General features: G+C 49.1%; 1 protein-coding gene across 1 annotated transcript in view; it reads left to right on the top strand.

Moving 5' to 3' along the window:
• The window catches only part of LOC115126000 (unconventional myosin-XVI-like), a 344,854-nt gene that overhangs the window by 162,292 nt on the left and 162,741 nt on the right, over positions 1–19,821 (top strand). The window contains 4 exon segments of the mRNA XM_065005768.1: positions 3,926–3,998; positions 10,781–10,930; positions 11,187–11,387; positions 11,574–11,649. Of these exon segments, the coding sequence (XP_064861840.1) occupies positions 3,926–3,998; positions 10,781–10,930; positions 11,187–11,387; positions 11,574–11,649 (500 nt within the window).

Consider the following 19,821-nt stretch of genomic DNA (forward strand, 5'->3'; position numbering starts at 1 on the left):
AGAGGCTAGCACTGGAGTAATATGATCAAATTTTTTGGTTCTAGTCAGGATTCTAGCAAAAGAGAGATCAGGGTCCAGAGTAACGCCGAGGTCCTTCACAGTTTTATTTGAGACGACTGTACAACCATTAAGATTACTTGTCAGATTCAACAGAAGATCTCTTTGTTTCTTGGGACCTAGAACAAGCATCTCTGTTTTGTCCGAGTTTAAAAGTAGAACGTTTGCAGCCATCCACTTCCTTATGTCTGAAACACATGCTTCTAGCAAGGGCAATTTTGGGGCTTCACCATGTTTCATTGAAATGTACAGCTGTGTGTCATCCGCATAGCAGTGAAAGTTAACATTATGTTTTCGAATAACATCCCCAAGAGGTAAAATATATAGTGAAAACAATAGTGGTCCTAAAACGGAACCTTGAGGAACACCGAAATTTACAGTTGATTTGTCAGAGGACAAACCATTCACAGAGACAAACTGATATCTTTCCGACAGATAAGATCTAAACCAGGCCAGAACTTGTCCGTGTAGACCAATTTGGGTTTCCAATCTCTCCAAAAGAATGTGGTGATCGATGGTATCAAAAGCAGCACTAAGGTCTAGGAGCACGAGGACAGATGCAGAGCCTTGGTCCGATGCCATTAAAATGTAATTTACCACCTTCACAAGTGCCGTCTCAGTGCTATGATGGGGTCTAAAACCAGACTGAAGCATTTCATATACATTGGTTGTCTTCAGGGAGGCAGTAAGTTTCTGCGCAACAGCCTTTTCTAACATTTTTGAGAGGAATGGAAGATTCGATATAGGCCGATAGTTTTTATATTTTCTGGGTCAAGGTTTGGCTTTTTCAAGAGAGGCTTTATTACTGCCACTTTTAGTGAGTTTGGTACACATCCGGTGGATAGAGAGCCGTTTATTATGTTCAACATAGGAGGGCCAAGCACAGGAAGCAGCTCTTTCAGTAGTTTAGTTGGAATAGGGTCCAGTATGCAGCTTGAAGGTTTAGAGGCCATGATTATTTTCATCATTGTGTCAAGAGATATAGTACTAAAACACTTGAGCGTCTCTTTTGATCCTAGGTCCTGGGAGAGTTGTGCAGACTCAGGACAACTGAGCTTTGAAGGAATACGCAGATTTAAAGAGGAGTCCATAATTTGCTTTCTAATAATCATAATCTTTTCCTCAAAGAAGTTCATGAATTTATCACTGCTAAAGTGAAAGTCATCCACTCTTGGGGAATGCTGCTTTTTAGTTAGCTTTGCGACAGTATCAAAAAGGAATTTCGGATTGTTCTTATTTTCCTCAATTAAGTTGGAAAAATAGGATGATCGAGCAGCAGTAAGGGCTCTTCGGTACTGCACGGTACTGTCTTTCCAAGCTAGTCGGAAGACTTCCAGTTTGGTGTGGCGCCATTTCCGTTCCAATTTTCTGGAAGCTTGCTTCAGAGCTCGGGTATTTTCTGTGTACCAGGGAGCTAGTTTCTTTTGAGAAATGTTTTTAGTTTTTAGGGGTGCAACTGCATCTAGGGTATTGCGCAAGGTTAAATTGAGTTCCTCAGTTAGGTGGTTAACTGATTTTTGTCCTCTGGCGTCCTTGGGTAGACAGAGGGAATCTGGAAGGACATCAAGGAATCTTTGTGTTGTCTGTGAATTTATAGCACGACTTTTGATGTTCCTTGGTTGGGGTCTGAGCAGATTATTTTTTGCTATTGCAAACGTAATAAAATAGTGGTCCGATAGTCCAGGATTATGAGGAAAAACATTAAGATCCACAACATTTATTCCATGGGACAAAACTAGGTCCAGCGTATGACTGTGACAGTGAGTGGGTCCAGAGACATGTTGGATGGCTCCGAAAGCCTTTTGGAGTGGGTCTGTGGACTTTTCCATGTGAATATTAAAGTCACCAAAGATTAGAATATTATCTGCTATGACTACAAGGTCCAATAGGAATTCAGGGAACTCAGTGAGGAACGCTGTATATGTCCCAGGAGGCCTGTAAACAGTAGCTATAAAAAGTGATTGAGTAGGCTGCATAGATTTCATGACTAGAAGCTCAAAAGACAAAAACGTCATTTTTTTTTGTAAATTGAAATTTGCTATCGTAAATGTTAGCAACACCTCCGCCTTTGCGGGATGCACGGGGGATATGGTTACTAGTGTAGCCAGGAGGTGAGGCCTCATTTAACACAGTAAATTCATCAGGCTTAAGCCATGTTTCAGTCAGGCCAATCACATCAAGATTATTATCAGTGATTAGTTCATTGACTATAATTGCCTTTGAAGTAAGGGATCTAACATTAAGTAGCCCTATTTTGAGATGTGAGGTATCATGATCTCTTTCAATAATGACAGAAATGGAGGTGGTCTTTATCCTAGTGAGATTGCTAAGGTGAACACCGCCATGTTTAGTTTTGCCCAACCTAGGTCGAGGCACAGACACGGCCTCAATGGTGATAGCTGAGCTGACTACACTGACTGTGCTAGTGGCAGACTCCACTATGCTGGCAGGCTGGCTAACAGCCTGCTGCCTGGCCTGCACCCTATTTCATTGTGGAGCTAGAGGAGTTAGAGCCCTGTCTATGTTGGTAGATAAGATGAGAGCACCCCTCCAGCTAGGATGGAGTCCGTCACTCCTCAGCAGGTCAGGCTTGGTCCTGTTTGTGGGTGAGTCCCAGAAAGAGGGCCAATTATCTACAAATTCTATCTTTTGGGAGGGGCAGAAAACAGTTTTCAACCAGCGATTGAGTTGTGAGACTCTGCTGTAGAGCTCATCACTCCCCCTAACTGGGAGGGGGCCAGAGATAATTACTCGATGCCGACACGTCTTTCTAGCTGATTTACACGCAGAAGCTATGTTGCGCTTGGTGATCTCTGACTGTTTCATCCTAACATCGTTGGTGCCGACGTGGATAACAATATCTCTATACTCTCTACACTCGCCAGTTTTAGCTTTAGCCAGCACCATCTTCAGATTAGCCTTAACATCGGTAGCTCTGCCCCCTGGTAAACAGTGTATGATCGCTGGTTGATTCGTTTTAAGTCTAATACTGCGGGTAATGGAGTCGCCAATGACTAGAGTTTTCAATTTGTCAGAGCTAATGGTGGGAAGCTTCGGCGTCTCAGACCCCGTAACGAGAGGAGTAGAGACCAGAGAAGACTCGGCCTCTGACTCCAACTCGCTGCTTAATGGGGAAAACCGGTTGAAAGTTTCTGTCGGCTGAATGAGCGACACCGGTTGAGCGTTCCTACAGCATTTCCTTCCAGAAACCGTGAGAAAGTTGTCCAGCTGCGGGTACTGTGCCAGGGGATTTATACTAACGTTACTATCTGTACTTACTGGTGGCACAGACGCTGTTTCATCCTTTCCTACACTGAAATTACCCTTGCCTAACGATTGCGTCTGAAGCTGGGCTTGTAGCACAGCTATCCTCGCCGTAAGGCGAGTACAGCGACTGCAATTAGAAGGCATCATGTTAATGTTACTACTTAGCTTCGGCTGTTGGAGGTCCTGACGAATCGTGTCCAGATAAAGCGTCCGGAGTGAAAAAGTTGAGGGAAAAAATATATATATATATTAAACGGTAATTAAAAAGTAAAAACCCTAAAGTTGTCAGGTAGCAAAATAGGTTGGCAACAAAACGCACAGCAACTCGAAAACAAGTCTGCAAGTTGTAACCGGAAATGACTTCAACCACTCACTCACTCACTCACACACACACACACACACACACAGTAAAAACAGACAACATATTTTAGTTTTATCATTTGTTCTGTGAGTGATTTTTACAAGATGGATATGATAACAGTAAACAGTTTATTTTAGAACTTCTAGGCCTACTATCGTGTGTGTGCGCGTGTGAGAGCAAACGTGTGGGTTGCATGTGTGTTTGTGGTAATCTTTCCCCCCATTCATCCTTCTCTCACAGAGATCCAGCGCTTGAGATTGGAATCCTGGACATCTTTGGATTTGAGGAATTCCAGAGTAATGGATTTGAGCAGGTACGTTCATTCCACAACACATGGTTTTTCACCTGATTCCAATCTTTCCCTATCTAAGGTATGTCTATGGTATGGCTCTAGTATGACTGAGATATTCTCACGTCAGAGACAAGAGGGAAATTCAAGGGCAGACTGATTTACTGTGATCCTTACTGTCTGTGGCTGTGGAGAAGGTTTTAAAGGTATCAACTAGCGAACTGTATACCAGATCTACAGATTTTTTTTTCTCCAAAAAAGTATTTCTTCGGCTGTCCCCATAGGATAATCTTTTTTGATTCCAGGTGGAACCCTTTTGGTTCCATGTAGAACCCTATGTAGAAAGGGCTCCACATGGAACCAAAAAGGGTTCTACCTGGAACCAAAAGGGTTCTACATGCAACCCAACCAAAAACAGTTATTCCAAGGGTTTTCCTATGCGGACAGCCATAGAACCCTTTAAGGTACTAGATAGTGTAACAGTATAACTTTAGACCGTCCCCTCGCCCATACCAGGGCGCGAACCAGGGACCCTCTGCACACATCCACAACAGTCACCCACGAAGCACCGTTACCCATCGCTCCACAAAAGGCGCGGCCCTTGCAGAGCAAGGGGAACTACTACTTCAAGGTCTCAGAGCAATTGATGTCACCGATTGAAACACTATTTAGCGCGCACCACCGCTAACTAAGCTAGCATTTCACATCCGTTACAATAGCACCTTTTGTTCTGAGTGTATGGTTAACCCTTTCAGACCAGAACAACTGGGCACTGTTCATTTTCAAGCAGGGTTGATTCTGTAGTACAGTTAGTGTTGTGTAGTAAATAACTGAGATGAGGTCTGTTGTTATTCAGTGCTCTGATGTTGTCCTGTCCTCAGCTGAACTCCACAGCAGACACAATGCCTGTCTCTGTGTCGCACCTGGATTAGGCGTGGTGTGTGTGTGTGTGTGTGTGTGTGTGTGTGTGTGTGTGTGTGTGTGTGTGTGTGTGTGTTTTCTGTGCTTATGATTCATTACAGCGTTTAGTTATTGTCCATCTCTTTCTTTCAGCCCTGTTGCTCTCTCTTCTCATTCCTAAACAAGATAACTATATCAAGCATCTAAAACAAAGGAGGACCAAGGCTCTTCAAAAAATGAATTACAATGCCTTCATGGCATGTTCACTGGAAACAAAGTTGAAACACTCCGGATACGTTTCGGCTGCATGGCCTTCATCAGGGAGTACAACTATGATAGTACAACGTCCTCTTTTGAACAGCTTTTTCCAATCAACCCTGATTTGAAGAGGGAGTGGTTACAGCATTTATGAGACAACACCTAGTAAGCAATACTATACAAGAAGTGATATCCTCCTTTCTTTATGTTGACCAATTTACCCCTTTTACCAAAGAGCATATTCTGTCTACCAAAATCTACTATTGTGTACCTTAGCAGCTTCTATCTACCAAAATCTACTATTGTGTACCTTAGCAGCTTCTATCTACCAAAATCTACTATTGTGTACCTTAGCAGCTTCTATCTACCAAAATCTACTATTGTGTACCTTAGCAGCTTCTATCTACCAAAATCTACTATTGTGTACCTTAGCAGCTTCTATCTACCAAAATCTACTATTGTGTACCTTAGCAGCTTCTATCTACCAAAATCTACTATTGTGTACCTTGGCAGCTTCTATCTACCAAAATCTACTATTGTGTACCTTAGCAGCTTCTATCTACCAAAATCTACTATTGTGTACCTTAGCAGCTTCTATCTACCAAAATCTACTATTGTGTACCTTAGCAGCTTCTATCTACCAAAATCTACTATTGTGTACCTTAGCAGCTTCTATCTACCAAAATCTACTATTGTGTACCTTAGCAGCTTCTATCTACCAAAATCTACTATTGTGTACCTTAGCAGCTTCTATCTACCAAAATCTACTATTGTGTACCTTAGCAGCTTCTGTCTACCAAAATCTACTATTGTGTACCTTAGCAGCTTCTATCTACCAAAATCTACTATTGTGTACCTTAGCAGCTTCTATCTACCAAAATCTACTATTGTGTACCTTGGCAGCTTCTATCTACCAAAATCTACTATTGTGTACCTTAGCAGCTTCTATCTACCAAAATCTACTATTGTGTACATTAGCAGCTTCTATCTACCAAAATCTACTATTGTGTACCTTAGCAGCTTCTATCTACCAAAATCTACTATTGTGTACCTTAGCAGCTTCTATCTACCAAAATCTACTATTGTGTACATTAGCAGCTTCTATCTACCAAAATCTACTATTGTGTACCTTAGCAGCTTCTATCTACCAAAATCTACTATTGTGTACCTTGGCAGCTTCTATCTACCAAAATCTACTATTGTGTACCTTAGCAGCTTCTATCTACCAAAATCTACTATTGTGTACCTTAGCAGCTTCTATCTACCAAAATCTACTATTGTGTACCTTAGCAGCTTCTATCTACCAAAATCTACTATTGTGTACCTTAGCAGCTTCTGTCTACCAAAATCTACTATTGTGTACCTTAGCAGCTTCTGTCTACCAAAATCTACTATTGTGTAGTTTAGCAGCTTCTTAAGCCCTTCATTAAGCCCTAATCTATGGACTTCACATGACTGGGCAGTGGTGCAGTCATGGGTGGGCCTAGGCCATAGGCCCACCCACTGGGGAGCCAGGACCTGCCAATCAGAATGAGTTTTTCCCCACAAAGGGGCTTTATTACAGGTGGAGAAGCCGGATGTGGAGGTCCTGGGCAGTCGAGGTCCTGGGCAGTCGTGGTCTGTGGTTATGAGTCCGGTTGGACATACTGCCAAATTCTCTAAAACCATGTTGGAGGTGGCATATGGTAGAGAAATTAACATTAAATTCTCTGGTAACAGCTCTGGTGGACATTTCTACAGTCAGCATGCCAATTGCACGTTCCCTCAAAACCTGAGACATCTGTGGCATTGTGTTATGTGACAATACTGCACGTTTTAGAGTGGCCTTTTGTTGTCCCCAGCACAAGGTGCACCTGTGTAATGGTCATGCTGTTTATGCCACAAATGTCAGGTGGATGGATTAAATTGGCAAAGGATAAATGCTCATTAACAGGTATGTAAAAAAAATTGTCCACAACAATTTAGAGAAATAACGTTTTTGTTCATATGGAACATTTCTGGGATGTTTTACTTCAGCTAATGAAACATGGGACCAACACTTTACATGTTCCATTTATATTTTGTTCAGTATGTTTATTAACATATCAAGATAAGCTATTTTAGTCAGGCAACATATGAGCAACATTTCATTCTGAAGTCAGAGTTCATTTTCCCTCCAGCTCAAAACCAGCCACCATTGTTTTCAAGAAATGTTGTGACGTTGGCGGTTGTGATGGCTGTGTCATGGGAATATTTCAGTTGAAACTTGCATCGATTCATGCTTCGAAATGTTTACAAATGAAGCCCTACGTGCTCCGTTTTGCATACTTTCATTTGAACTCATATTCTCATCGTTGTGTGCTCCGATTTGGGTGCTCGGAGCATGGCAGTATGCATATTGAGATACACCAGGTACGTGTGTTGTGTTCCTCAGCTAGGATAGATCATCATGTCATGTCCCCAGCAGCACCAAGCCCATTGAGCAGAGTGGTCCAGAGAAAGTCTCTCAGACAAGCCTAAGAATGTAATGATTTAGGGAGGGCAGGGCTTAGTCCAGTTCAGCAGATTAATCAGTACAGCTTAACATGTAGCTCAATACCATCACCATATTTCAACGTCTCTATTGATCTCTACCTCCACAGCTTGAAGCCAACTGGCCTTGGGATGTCCCAAAAACAAAGTTGTGTGTGTGTGTGTGTGTGTGTGTGTGTGTGTGTGTGTGTGTGTGTGTGTGTGTGTGTGTGTTTGTGTGTGTGTGTGTGTGTGTGTGTGTGTGTGTGTGTGTGTTTGTCTGTGTCTGTCTGTGTGTGTGTGTGTTTGTCTGTGTCTGTCTGTGTGTTTGTCTGTGTCTGTCTGTGTGTGTGTGTGTCTGTGTGTTTGTCTGTGTCTGTCTGTGTGTGTGTGTGTGTATGGTAAAATGTCAATTGCTTTTTTCTTCTTCAGCATGTTCTCTAATCTAGGCAGAATAGAGCGATTTACTGACCTAAACTTTCAAGGGCATCTGAAAAAGAGAGAGAAATGGGTAGAGAGAGAAAGAGAGATGAGTAGAGAGGAGGAGAGAGAGAAATAAATTAGATGGGGGGAGCGAAAAAATAATGTTAAAGCGTCCCTACCTTCCTCCGTTCTCCTTGATTCCTCGTTCCCCAGTGTGTTTGTTCAGGTTTCTATCATTCAGCTCAGTGTTGGAGGAGCCCCTTTCTGTTAATGAAATCTAAACACTGGATCACAGTCATTACACTCTGGAGAGATGGGTGTAACTGAACCAACAGTGTCAGTGTGCATGGCACACACACTCGCACGGTGAACACACACATGATGCACACACACACACGGTGATCAGGGTCATTAGTGGCATGGGCTTGTTAATTAGAGTTGTGCTCATTAGGGCTGTATTGTACCTGTTCAGCTTTTCCTTAATGAGTTCATGCTTTACAGACTTCACCACTGCTGGGACTGACTGACCGACGCTGTCATAGACGGCACTCAAGGACGAGCGAGTAGATATTGAAGGAAGGAAGACTACAGAATTAGTCTAAAATACAAGTTAGACTAAATCAAATGTAAATTAAATAGCCACAATTAAATTATGTCTGTTGATTCTGACATATCGTTGTGATATCCTTCATATACACTCATAAGAAAATGCAGACACACACAAACACACACACACACACACACACACACACACAAACAACCTTACCTCCTCCTACCTCCATATGTTCTGTTCTGTGTTGTTCACTGAGCTGTAGGTTCATAGTTCATAGTTCAGTCCATGCGGTAGTACTGAGTGTTCTGTTCTGTACTGTTCCCATGGTGCCAGCCAGGCTAGGAGATGAGATTGGTTCACTACTCATTGCGCCATATGCTGTTCATATACAAATCAAATCAAATTGTATTTGTTACATGCTTACAGACCTTACAGTGAAATGCTTACCTACAAAGCCTTAACCAACAATGGAGTAAAAAATATATATTCTTTAAATACCCTAAAAAAATAAGAATAAAAAATAAAAGTAACAAATAATTAAAGAGCAGCAGTAAAATAACAATAGCGAGGCTATATACAGGGGGTACCGGTGAAGGGTCTATGTGTGGGGGCACCGGTTAGTCTAGGTAATATGTACATGTAGGTAGAGTTATTAAAGTGACTATCTATAGATAATAACAGAGTCGCAGCAGAGTAAAAGAGGCTGGGTGGGGGGTTGGCAATGCAAATAGTCTGGGTAGGCATTTGACTAGATGTTCAGAAGTCTTATTGTTTGGGGGTAGAAGCTATTTAGGAGCCTCTTGGACCTAGACTTGGTGCCCCGGTACCGCTTGCCGTGCGGTAGCAGAGAGAACAGTCTACAGCTAGAGAGTTCCTCTGACACCGACTGGTATAGAGATCCCGGATGGCAGTAAGCTTGGCCCCAGTGATGTACTGGGCTGTACGCACTACGCTCTGTAGTGCCTCGCTGTCGGAGGCCGAGCAGTGGCCATACCAGGCAGTGGTGCAACCGGTCAGGATGCTCTCGATGGTGCAGCTGTAGAACTTTTTGAGGATCTGAGGACCCATGTCCTTTCAGTCTTTTCAGTCTCCTGAGGGGGAATAGGTTCTGTCGTTCCCTCTTAATGACTCACTTGGTGTGTTTGGACCATGTTAGTTTGTTGGTGATGTGGACACCAAGGAACTTGAAGCTCTCAATCTGCTCCACTACAGTCCCATTGATGAGAATGGGGGTGTGCTCGGTTCTCCTTTTCCTGTAATCCACAATCAACACTGAGTGTACAAAACATTAAGAACACCTGCTCTTTCCATGACAGACTGACCAGGTGAATCCAGGTGAAAGCTATGATCCCTTATTGATGTCACTTCCACATCAATCAGTGTAGATGGAGGGGAGGAGACAGGTTATAGAAGGATTTTTTAAAGCTTTGAGACAGGGTAGCCTAGTGGTTAGAGCATTGGACTAGTAACCGGAAGGTTGCAAGTTCAAACCCCCGAGCTGACAAGGTACAGATCTGTCGTTCTGCCCCTGAACAGGCAGTTAACCCACTGTTCCTAGGCCGTCATTGAAAATAAGAATTTGTTCTTAACTGACTTGCCTGGTTAAATAAAAGTAAAATAAAAATTGAGACATGGATTGTGTGTGTGCTGTTCAGAGGGTGAATGGACAAGACAAAATATTGAAATGCCATTGAACGGGTTATGGTGGTAGGTGCCAGGCGCACAGGTTTGTGTTAAGAACTGCAACGCTGCTGGGTTTTTAACGCTCAACAGTTTCCTGTGTGTATCAACAATGGGGGGGGTGAAACTAAATGGTGTTCCTAATGTTTGGTAAACTCACTGTACACTACATCATATATGTGACATATCTCACCGCCAGCCATCCACAGCCTAACACCCTCAGAGAAGAAGCTGCCGAATGGACAATGTACTTTCTGTCTGTGCTGACTGCAGGGTTAGGATGGGGTCAGGATGAGGTCATACAGTCCTCTGGTATAAGGTCTCCAGATTGCAGTGGTGTGCTTTGGGAAGTCGTGAGGAACCTATATTAGTGTGCACCATGCCTGGGTTGTTTCTGTAAAGATTTTTCATGACGTTGGGGTCCATTACATTTCACATTCAGTCAGTTTAGAAATGCACCATTTACTTCCGTGTTAACTTGTCTGTGTGTGTGTGTTCCCAGCTGTGTGTGAACATGACCAACGAGCGTGTGAGGCTGTACGTCTCAGAGATGCTGTTCCATCAGGAGCAGGCCGAGTGTCTACAAGAGGCCATCGCCATGGAGACGCTCCGGTCGCCCAGCAACCAACCTGCTGTTCTAGACTTCTTCCTGGTAATATTTTTGCCCCTGCCGTGCCACCCCTTTAAGAACTGGGACTACCCCTTTAACATCAAGACATTTCTCATTCCTGAAAAGGCTTTGGAGTTTGTATTGGTTTTGAGTGTGTGTAAATAGATTTTGAGGTCAAACTACAAAGATCTAGGATCATATTACACTACCTCAAATTCTATCATTAAACATTTAGGAGCTGTGTGTTACAATTCTCTCCCATGTGTGATTCTATGACCACTGTCCTCCATCTTCCCAGAAGCCTCAGGGTCTGCTGTCTGTGATGGATGAGGAGAGCCAGTCGCTGAGACCTACAGAACAGACCCTCTACAAGAGACTGCAGTCACACCTCGACAACACACCCACACATGGTATCTCCTTGACAACCAAGGACGGCAACGGCAACCCCCCGCCCATAGACCAGGGTCCTGCCTTCACTGTGAAACACTACACAGGCCAAGTGAGTGGGCATTCATGCACACACACACACACACACACACACACACACACACACACACACACACACACACACACACACACACACACACACACACACACACACACACACACACACACACACACACACACACCTATGTTGTGTGTGTATATTTGTCATGTAACTGCCTGTCTGTTCTCTGATTGGTAGATGGCCTATGACCTCACAGGAACACTGGTGAAGAACAAGGACTCCCTCCCCCAAAACCTGCTTCTTGTTCTGAAGTGTAGGTATCAGTCAAAACACACACACACACACACACACACACACACACACACACACACACACACACACACACACACACACACACACACACACCCCGTGTGTGTTGATAGCAGCAGTAGTGTGTATATAATATATTGAGCATGGTCGGGTGTGTGCTGGTGTTTTTGTGAGCAGAGTGGAGTAGGACAGGCAAGCATTGTGTCAGAGCCGGGACCAGCAAGTTTACTGTCTCCGGCTGATTACTGTGGTTGGCTGACATTTAAATAATGAGCCTAATCAAAGGCTTCTAAGATGGCTTTTGTACGTTTCCCTGTCTCTCTCCCTGTCTCTCTCCCTGTCTCTCTCCATGTCTCCTCTCGCTGTCTCCTCTCCCTGTCTCCTCCCCCTGTCTCATCTCCCTGTCTCCTCTCCCTGTCTCTCTCCCTGTCTCTCTCCCTGTCTCCTCTCCCTGTCTCCTCTCCCTGTCTCCTCTCCCTGTCTCCTCTCCCTGTCTCCTCTCCCTGTCTATCTCCCTGACTCCTCTCCCTGTCTCCTCTCCCTGTCTCTTTCCCTTTCTCCTCTCCCTGTCTCCCTCCTTGTCTCCTCTCCCTGTATCCTCTTCCTTTCTCCTCTCTCTTTCTATCTCCCTTTGTCTCTCCCTGTCTCCTCTCCCTGACTCCTCTCCCTGTCTCCTCTCCCTGTCTCTTTCCCTGTCTCCAATCCCTGACTCCTCTTCCTGTCTCCTCTCCCTGTCTCTTTCCCTGTCTCCTCTCCCTGTCTCCTCTCCCTGTCTCTTTCCCTGTCTCCTCTCCCTGTCTCTTTCCCTGTCTCCTCTCCCTGCCTCTCTCCCTGACTCCTCTCCCTGTCTCCTCTCCCAGTCTCTTTCCCTGTCTCCTCTCCCTGTCTCCTCTCCCTGTCTCTTTCCCTGTCTCCTCTCCCTGCCTCTCTCCCTGACTCCTCTCCCTGTCTCCTCTCCCTGTCTCTTTCCCTGTCTCCAATCCCTGACTCCTCTCCCTGCCTCCTCTCCCTGTCTCTTTCCCTGTCTCCTCTCCCTGTCTCCTCTCTCTGTCTCTTTCCCTGTCTCCTCTCCCTGTCTCTTTCCCTGTCTCTTTCCCTGTCTCTCTCCCTGTCTCTTTCCCTGTCTCTCTCCCTGTCTCTTTCCCTGTCTCCTCTCCCTGTCTCCTCTCCTGTCTCTTCTCCCTGTCTCCTCTCCCTGTCTCTCTCCCTGTCTCTCTCCCTGTCTCCTCTCCCTGTCCCCTTCCCTGTCTCCTCTCCCTGTCTCCTCTCCCTGTCTCCTCTCCCTGTCTATCTCCTGACTCCTCTCCCTGTCTCCTCTCCCTGTCTCTTTCCCTTTCTCCTCTCCCTGTCTCCCTCCTTGTCTCCTCTCCCTGTATCCTCTTCCTTTCTCCTCTCTCTTTCTCTCTCCCTTTGTCTCTCCCTGTCTCCTCTCCCTGACTCCTCTCCCTGTCTCCTCTCCCTGTCTCTTTCCCTGTCTCCAATCCCTGACTCCTCTTCCTGTCTCCTCTCCCTGTCTCTTTCCCTGTCTCCTCTCCCTGTCTCCTCTCCCTGTCTCCTCTCCCTGTCTCTTTCCCTGTCTCCTCTCCCTGTCTCTTTCCCTGTCTCCTCTCCCTGCCTCTCTCCCTGACTCCTCTCCCTGTCTCCTCTCCCTGTCTCTTTCCCTGTCTCCTCTCCCTGTCTCCTCTCCCTGTCTCTTTCCCTGTCTCCTCTCCCTGCCTCTCTCCCTGACTCCTCTCCCTGTCTCCTCTCCCTGTCTCTTTCCCTGTCTCCAATCCCTGACTCCTCTCCCTTCCTCCTCTCCCTGTCTCTTTCCCTGTCTCCTCTCCCTGTCTCCTCTCCCTGTCTCCTCTCCCTGTCTCCTCTCCCTGTCTCTTTCCCTGTCTCCTCTCCCTGTCTCCTCTGCCTGTCTCTTTCCCTGTCTCCTCTCCCTGTCTCCTCTCCCTGTCTCCTCTCCCTGTCTCCTCTCCCTGTCTCTTTCCCTGTCTCCTCTCCCTGCCTCTCTCCCTGACTCCTCTCCCTGTCTCCTCTCCCTGTCTCTTTCCCTGTCTTCAATCCCTGACTCCTCTTCCTGTCTCCTCTCCCTGTCTCTTTCCCTGTCTCCTCTCCCTGTCTCCTCTCCCTGTCTCCTCTCCCTGTCTCTTTCCCTGTCTCTTTCCCTGTCTCCTCTCCCTGTCTCCTCTCCCTGTCTCTTTCCCTGTCTCCTCTCCCTGTCTCCCTCTCCTCCCTGTCTCTTTCCCTGTCTCCTCTCTCTCCTCTCCCTGTCTCTATCCCTGTCTCCTCTCCCTGTCTCCTCTCCCTGTCTCCTCTCCCTGTCTCCTCTCTCTGTCTCCTCTCCCTGTCTCTTTCCCTGTCTCCTCTCCCTGTCTCTTTCCCTGTCTCCTCTCCCTGTCTCTTTCCCTGTCTCCAATCCCTGACTCCTCTCCCTGTCTCTTTCCCTGTCTCCTCTCCCTGTCTCCTCTCCCTGTCTCCTCTCCCTGTCTCAAATCCCTGTCTCCTCTCCCTGTCTCCTCTCCCTGTCTCCTCTCCCTGTCTCCTCTCCCTGTCCCCTCTCCCTGTCTCCTCTCCCTGTCTCCTCTCCCTGTCTCTCTCCCTGACTCCTCTCCCTGTCTCCTCTCCCTGTCTCCTCTCCCTGCCTCTCTCCCTGACTCCTCTCCCTGTCTCCTCTCCCTGACTCCTCTCCCTGACTCCTCTCCCTGACTCCTCTCCCTGTCTCCTCTCCCTGTCTCTTTCCCTGTCTCCAATCCATGACTCCTCTCCCTGTCTCATCTCCTGTCTCCAATCTCCTCTCCCCGTCTCTTTCCCTGTCTATGTCCCTGTCTATGTCCGTCTCCTTTCCCTGTCTACGTCCCTGTCTATGTCCGTCTCCTTTCCCTGTCTATGTCCGTCTCCTTTCCCTGTCTATGTCCGTCTCCTCTCCCTGTCTCTTTCCCTGTCTCCTCTCCCTGTCTCCTCTCCCTGTCTCTTTCCCTGTCTCCTCTCCCTGTCTCCTCTCCCTGTCTCTTTCCCTGTCTCCTCTCCCTGTCTCCTCTCCTGTCTCTTTCCCTGTCTCCTCTCCCTGTCTCCTCTCCCTGTCTCTTTCCCTGTCTCCTCTCCCTGCCTCCTCTCCCTGACTCCTCTCCCTGTCTCCTCTCCTGTCTCCTCTCCCTGTCTCTTTCCCTGTCTCCAATCCCTGACTCCTCTCTGTCTCCTCTCCCTGTCTCCTCTCCCTGTCTCTTTCCCCTGTCTCTGTCTCTTTCCCTGTCTCTTTCCCTGTCTCCCCTGTCTCCTCTCCCTGTCTCATCTCCTCGTCTCCTCTCCCCGTCTCCTTTCCCTGTCTATGTCCCTGTCTATGTCCGTCTCCTTTCCCTGTCTATGTCCCTGTCTATGTCCGTCTCCTTTCCCTGTCTATGTCCGTCTCCTCTCCCTGTCTCTTTCCCTGTCTCCTCTCCCTGTCTCCTCTCCCTGTCTCTTTCCTGTCTCCTCTCCCTGTCTCTCTCTCTCCTGTCTCTTTCCCTGTCTCCTCTCCCTGTCTCCTCTCCTGTCTCTTTCCCTGTCTCCTCTCCCTGTCTCCTCTCCCTGTCTCTTTCCCTGTCTCCTCTCCCTGTCTCTCTCCCTGACTCCTCTCCTGTCTCTCTCCCTGTCTCCTCTCCTGTCTCTTTCCCTGTCTCCAATCCTGACTCCTCTCACTGTCTCCTCTCCCTGTCTCCTCTCCCTGTCTCTTTCCCTGTCTCCTCTCCCTGTCTCCTCTCCCTGTCTCTTTCCCTGTCTCCTCTCCCTGTCTCTTTCCCTGTCTCCTCTCCCTGTCTCCTCTCCCTGTCTCTTTCCCTGTCTCCTCTCCCTGTCTCCTCTCCCTGTCTCCTCTCCCTGTCTCTTTCCCTGTCTCCTCTCCCTGTCTCCTCTCCCTGTCTCCTCCCTGTCTCCTGTCTCTTTCCCTGTCTCTTTCCCTGTCTCCTCTCCCTGTCTCCTCTCCCTGTCTCCTCTCCCTGTCTCTTTCCCTGTCTCCTCTCCTCTGTCTCCTCTCTCCTGTCTCTTTCCCTGTCTCCCTGTCTCCGTCTCCTGTCTCCTCTCCTGTCTCCTCTCCCTGTCTCTTTCCCTGTCTCCAATCCCCTGACTCCTCTCCTGTCTCTTTCCCTGTCTCCTCTCCCTGTCTCCTCTCCTTGTCTCTTTCCCTGTCTCTTTCCCTGTCTCCAATCCCTGTCTCCTCTCCCTGCCTCTCTCCCCTGTCTCTTCTCCCTGTCTCCTCTCCCTGTCTCTTTCCCTGTCTCCTCTCCCTGTCTCCTCTCCCTGTCTCTTTCCCTGTCTCCTCTCCCTGCCTCTCTCCCTGTCTCTCTCCCTGTCTCCTCTCTCCTCTGTCTCTTTCCCTGTCTCCTCTCTCTGTATCTCTCCCTGTCTCCTCTCCCTGTCTCTCTCCCTGTCTATGTCCGTCTCCTCTCCCTGTCTCCTCTCCCTGTCTCCTCTCCCTGTCTCTTTCCCTGTCTCCTCTCCCTGTCTCCTCTCCCTGTCTCTTTCCCTGTCTCCTCTCCCTGTCTCCTCTCCCTGTCTCTTTCCCTGTCTCCTCACCCTGTCTCCTCTCCCTGTCTCTTTCCCTGTCTCCTCTCCCTGTCTCCTCTCCCTGTCTCTTTCCCTGTCTCCTCTCCCTGTCTCCTATCCCTGTCTCCTCTCCCTGTCTCCTCTCCCTGTCTCCTCTCCCTGTCTCCTCTCTCTGTCTCCTCTCCCTGTCTCTTTCCCTGTCTCCTCTCCCTGTCTCTTTCCCTGTCTCCTCTCCCTGTCTCTTTCCCTGTCTCCAATCCCTGACTCCTCTCCCTGTCTCTTTCCCTGTCTCCTCTCCCTGTCTCCTCTCCCTGTCTCCTCTCCCTGTCTCAAATCCCTGACTCCTCTCCCTGTCTCCTCTCCCTGTCTCCTCTCCCTGTCTCCTCTCCCTGTCTCCTCTCCCTGTCTCCTCTCCCTGTCTCTCTCCCTGTCTCCTCTCCCTGTCTCCTCTCCCTGTCTCCTCTCCTGTCTCTTTCCCTGTCTCCTTTCCTGTCTCCTCTCCCTGACTCCTCTCCCTGTCTCCTCTCCCTGTCTCCTCTCCCTGTCTCCTTCCCTGTCTCTTTCCCTGTCTCCAATCCATGTCTCCTCTCCCTGTCTCTTTCCCTGTCTCCTCTCCCTGTCTCCTCTCCTGTCTCCTCTCCCTGTCTCTTTCCCTGTCTCTTTCCCTGTCTCCTCTCCTGTCTCCTCTCCTGTCTCCTCTCCCTGTCTCTTTCCCTGTCTCCTCTGCCTGTCTCCTCTCCCTGTCTCTTTCCCTGTCTCCTCTCCCTGTCTCCTCTCCCTGTCTCCTCTCCCTGTCTCCTCTCCTCTCCTGTCTCTTTCCCTGTCTCCAATCCCTGACTCCTCTCCCTGTCTCTTTCCCTGTCTCCAATCCCTGACTCCTCTCCCTGTCTCCTCTCCCTGTCTCCTCTCCCTGTCTCTTTCCCTGTCTCCTCTCCCTGTCTCCTCTCTCTTGTCTCTTTCCCTGTCTCTTTCCCTGTCTCCAATCCCTGACTCCTCTCCCTGTCTCTCTCCCTGTCTCCTCTCCCTGTCTCCTCTCCCTGTCTCCTCTCCCTGTCTCTTTCCCTGTCTCCTCTCCCTGTCTCTCTCCCTGTCTCCTCTCCCTGTCTCCTCTCCTGTCTCCTCTCCTGTCTCTTCCCTGTCTCCTCTCCCTGTCTCTCTCCCTCTCCTGTCTCTCTCTCCCCTGTCTCCTCTCCCTGTCTCCTCTCCCTGTCTCCTCTCCCTGTCTCATCTCCTCGTCTCCTCTCCCCGTCTCCTTTCCCTGTCTCCTGTCCCTGTCTCTGTCCGTCTCCTTTCCCTGTCTCCCTCCCTGTCTATGTCCGTCTCCTTTCCCTGTCTATGTCCGTCTCCTTTCCCTGTCTCCTCTCCCTGTCTCTCTCCTGTCTCTTTCCCTGTCTCCTCTCCCTGTCTCTTTCCCTGTCTCTTTCCCTGTCTCCTCTCCCTGTCTCTTTCCCTGTCTCCTCTCCCTGTCTCCTCTCCTGTCTCTTTCCCTGTCTCCTCTCCTGTCTCCTCTCCCTGTCTCTTTCCCTGTCTCCTCTCCCTGCCTCTCTCCCTGACTCCTCTCCCTGTCTCCTCTCCCTGTCTCCTCTCCCTGTCTCTTTCCCTGTCTCCAATCCCTGACTCCTCTCCCTGTCTCCTCTCCCTGTCTCCTCTCCCTGTCTCTTTCCCTGTCTCCTCTCCCTGTCTCCTCTCCCTGTCTCTTTCCCTGTCTCCTCTCCCTGTCTCTTTCCCTGTCTCCTCTCCCTGTCTCCTCTCCCTGTCTCTTTCCCTGTCTCCTCTCCCTGTCTCCTCTCCCTGTCTCCTCTCCCTGTCTCTTTCCCTGTCTCCTCTCCCTGTCTCCTCTCCCTGTCTCCTCTCCCTGTCTCTTTCCCTGTCTCTTTCCCTGTCTCCTCTCCCTGTCTCCTCTCCCTGTCTCCTCTCCCTGTCTCTTTCCCTGTCTCCTCTCCCTGTCTCCTCTCCCTGTCTCTTTCCCTGTCTCCTCTCCCTGTCTCCTCTCCCTGTCTCCTCTCCCTGTCTCCTCTCCCTGTCTCTTTCCCTGTCTCCAATCCCTGACTCCTCTCCCTGTCTCTTTCCCTGTCTCCAATCCCTGACTCCTCTCCCTGTCTCCTCTCCCTGTCTCCTCTCCCTGTCTCCTCTCCCTGTCTCTTTCCCTGTCTCCTCTCCCTGTCTCCTCTCCTTGTCTCTTTCCCTGTCTCTTTCCCTGTCTCCAATCCCTGACTCCTCTCCCTGCCTCTCTCCCTGTCTCCTCTCCCTGTCTCCTCTCCCTGTCTCTTTCCCTGACTCCTCTCCCTGTCTCCTCTCCCTGTCTCTTTCCCTGTCTCCTCTCCCTGCCTCTCTCCCTGACTCCTCTCCCTGTCTCCTCTCCCTGTCTCTTTCCCTGTCTCCAATCCCTGACTCCTCTCCCTGTCTCCTCTCCCTGTCTCTTTCCCTGTCTCCTCTCCCTGTCTCTTTCCCTGTCTCCTCTCCCTGTCTCCTCTCCCTGTCTCTTTCCCTGTCTCCTCTCCCTGTCTCCTCTCCCTGTCTCTTTCCCTGTCTCCTCTCCCTGTCTCCTCTCCTGTCTCTTTCCCTGTCTCCTCTCCCTGTCTCTCTCCTGTCTCTCCCTGTCTCCTCTCCCTGTCTCTTTCCCTGTCTCCTCTCCCTGTCTCCTCTCCCTGTCTCTTTCCCTGTCTCCTCTCCCTGTCTCCTCTCCCTGTCTCTTTCCCTGTCTCCTCTCCCTGTCTCCTCTCCCTGTCTCTTTCCCTGTCTCCTCTCCCTGCCTCTCTCCCTGACTCCTCTCCCTGTCTCCTCTCCCTGTCTCCTCTCCCTGTCTCTTCCCTGACTCCTCTCCCTGTCTCTTTCCCTGTCTCCTCTCCCTGTCTCCTCTCCTGTCTCTTTCCCTGTCTCCTCTCCCTGTCTCCTCTCCCTGTCTCTTTCCCTGTCTCCTCTCCCTGTCTCCTCTCCCTGTCTCCTCTCCCTGTCTCCTCTCCCTGTCTCTTTCCCTGTCTCCTCTCCCTGTCTCCTCTCCCTGTCTCTTTCCCTGTCTCCTCTCCCTGTCTCTTTCCCTGTCTCCTCTCCCTGTCTCCTCTCCCTGTCTCTTTCCCTGTCTCCTCTCCCTGTCTCCTCTCCCTGTCTCTTTCCCTGTCACCTCTCCCTGTCTTCTATCCCTGTCTCCTCTCCCTGTCTCTTTCCCTGTCTCCTCTCCCTGCCTCTCTCCCTGACTCCTCTCCCTGACTCCTCTCCCTGTCTCCTCTCCCTGTCTCTTTCCCTGTCTCCTCTCCCTGTCTCCTCTCCCTGTCTCCTCTCCCTGTCTCTTTCCCTGTCTCCAATCCCTGACTCCTCTCCCTGTCTCCTCTCCCTGTCTCCTCTCCCTGTCTCCTCTCCCTGTCTCCTCTCCCTGTCTCTCTCCCTGACTCCTCTCCCTGTCTCCTCTCCCTGTCTCCTCTCCCTGCCTCTCTCCCTGACTCCTCTCCCTGTCTCCTCTCCCTGACTTCTCTCCCTGTCTCCTCTCCCTGTCTCCTCTCCCTGTCTCCTCTCCCTGCCTCTCTCCCTGCCTCTCTCCCTGACTCCTCTCCCTGACTCCTCTCCCTGCCTCTCTCCCTGACTCCTCTCCCTGTCTCCTCTCCCTGTCTCTTTCCCTGTCTCCAATCCCTGACTCCTCTCCCTGTCTCTTTCCCTGTCTCCAATCCCTGAC

This window comes from Oncorhynchus nerka, linkage group LG3 (assembly GCF_034236695.1).
Source record: "Oncorhynchus nerka isolate Pitt River linkage group LG3, Oner_Uvic_2.0, whole genome shotgun sequence".
In the NCBI taxonomy this organism is placed as follows: domain Eukaryota; kingdom Metazoa; phylum Chordata; class Actinopteri; order Salmoniformes; family Salmonidae; genus Oncorhynchus; species Oncorhynchus nerka.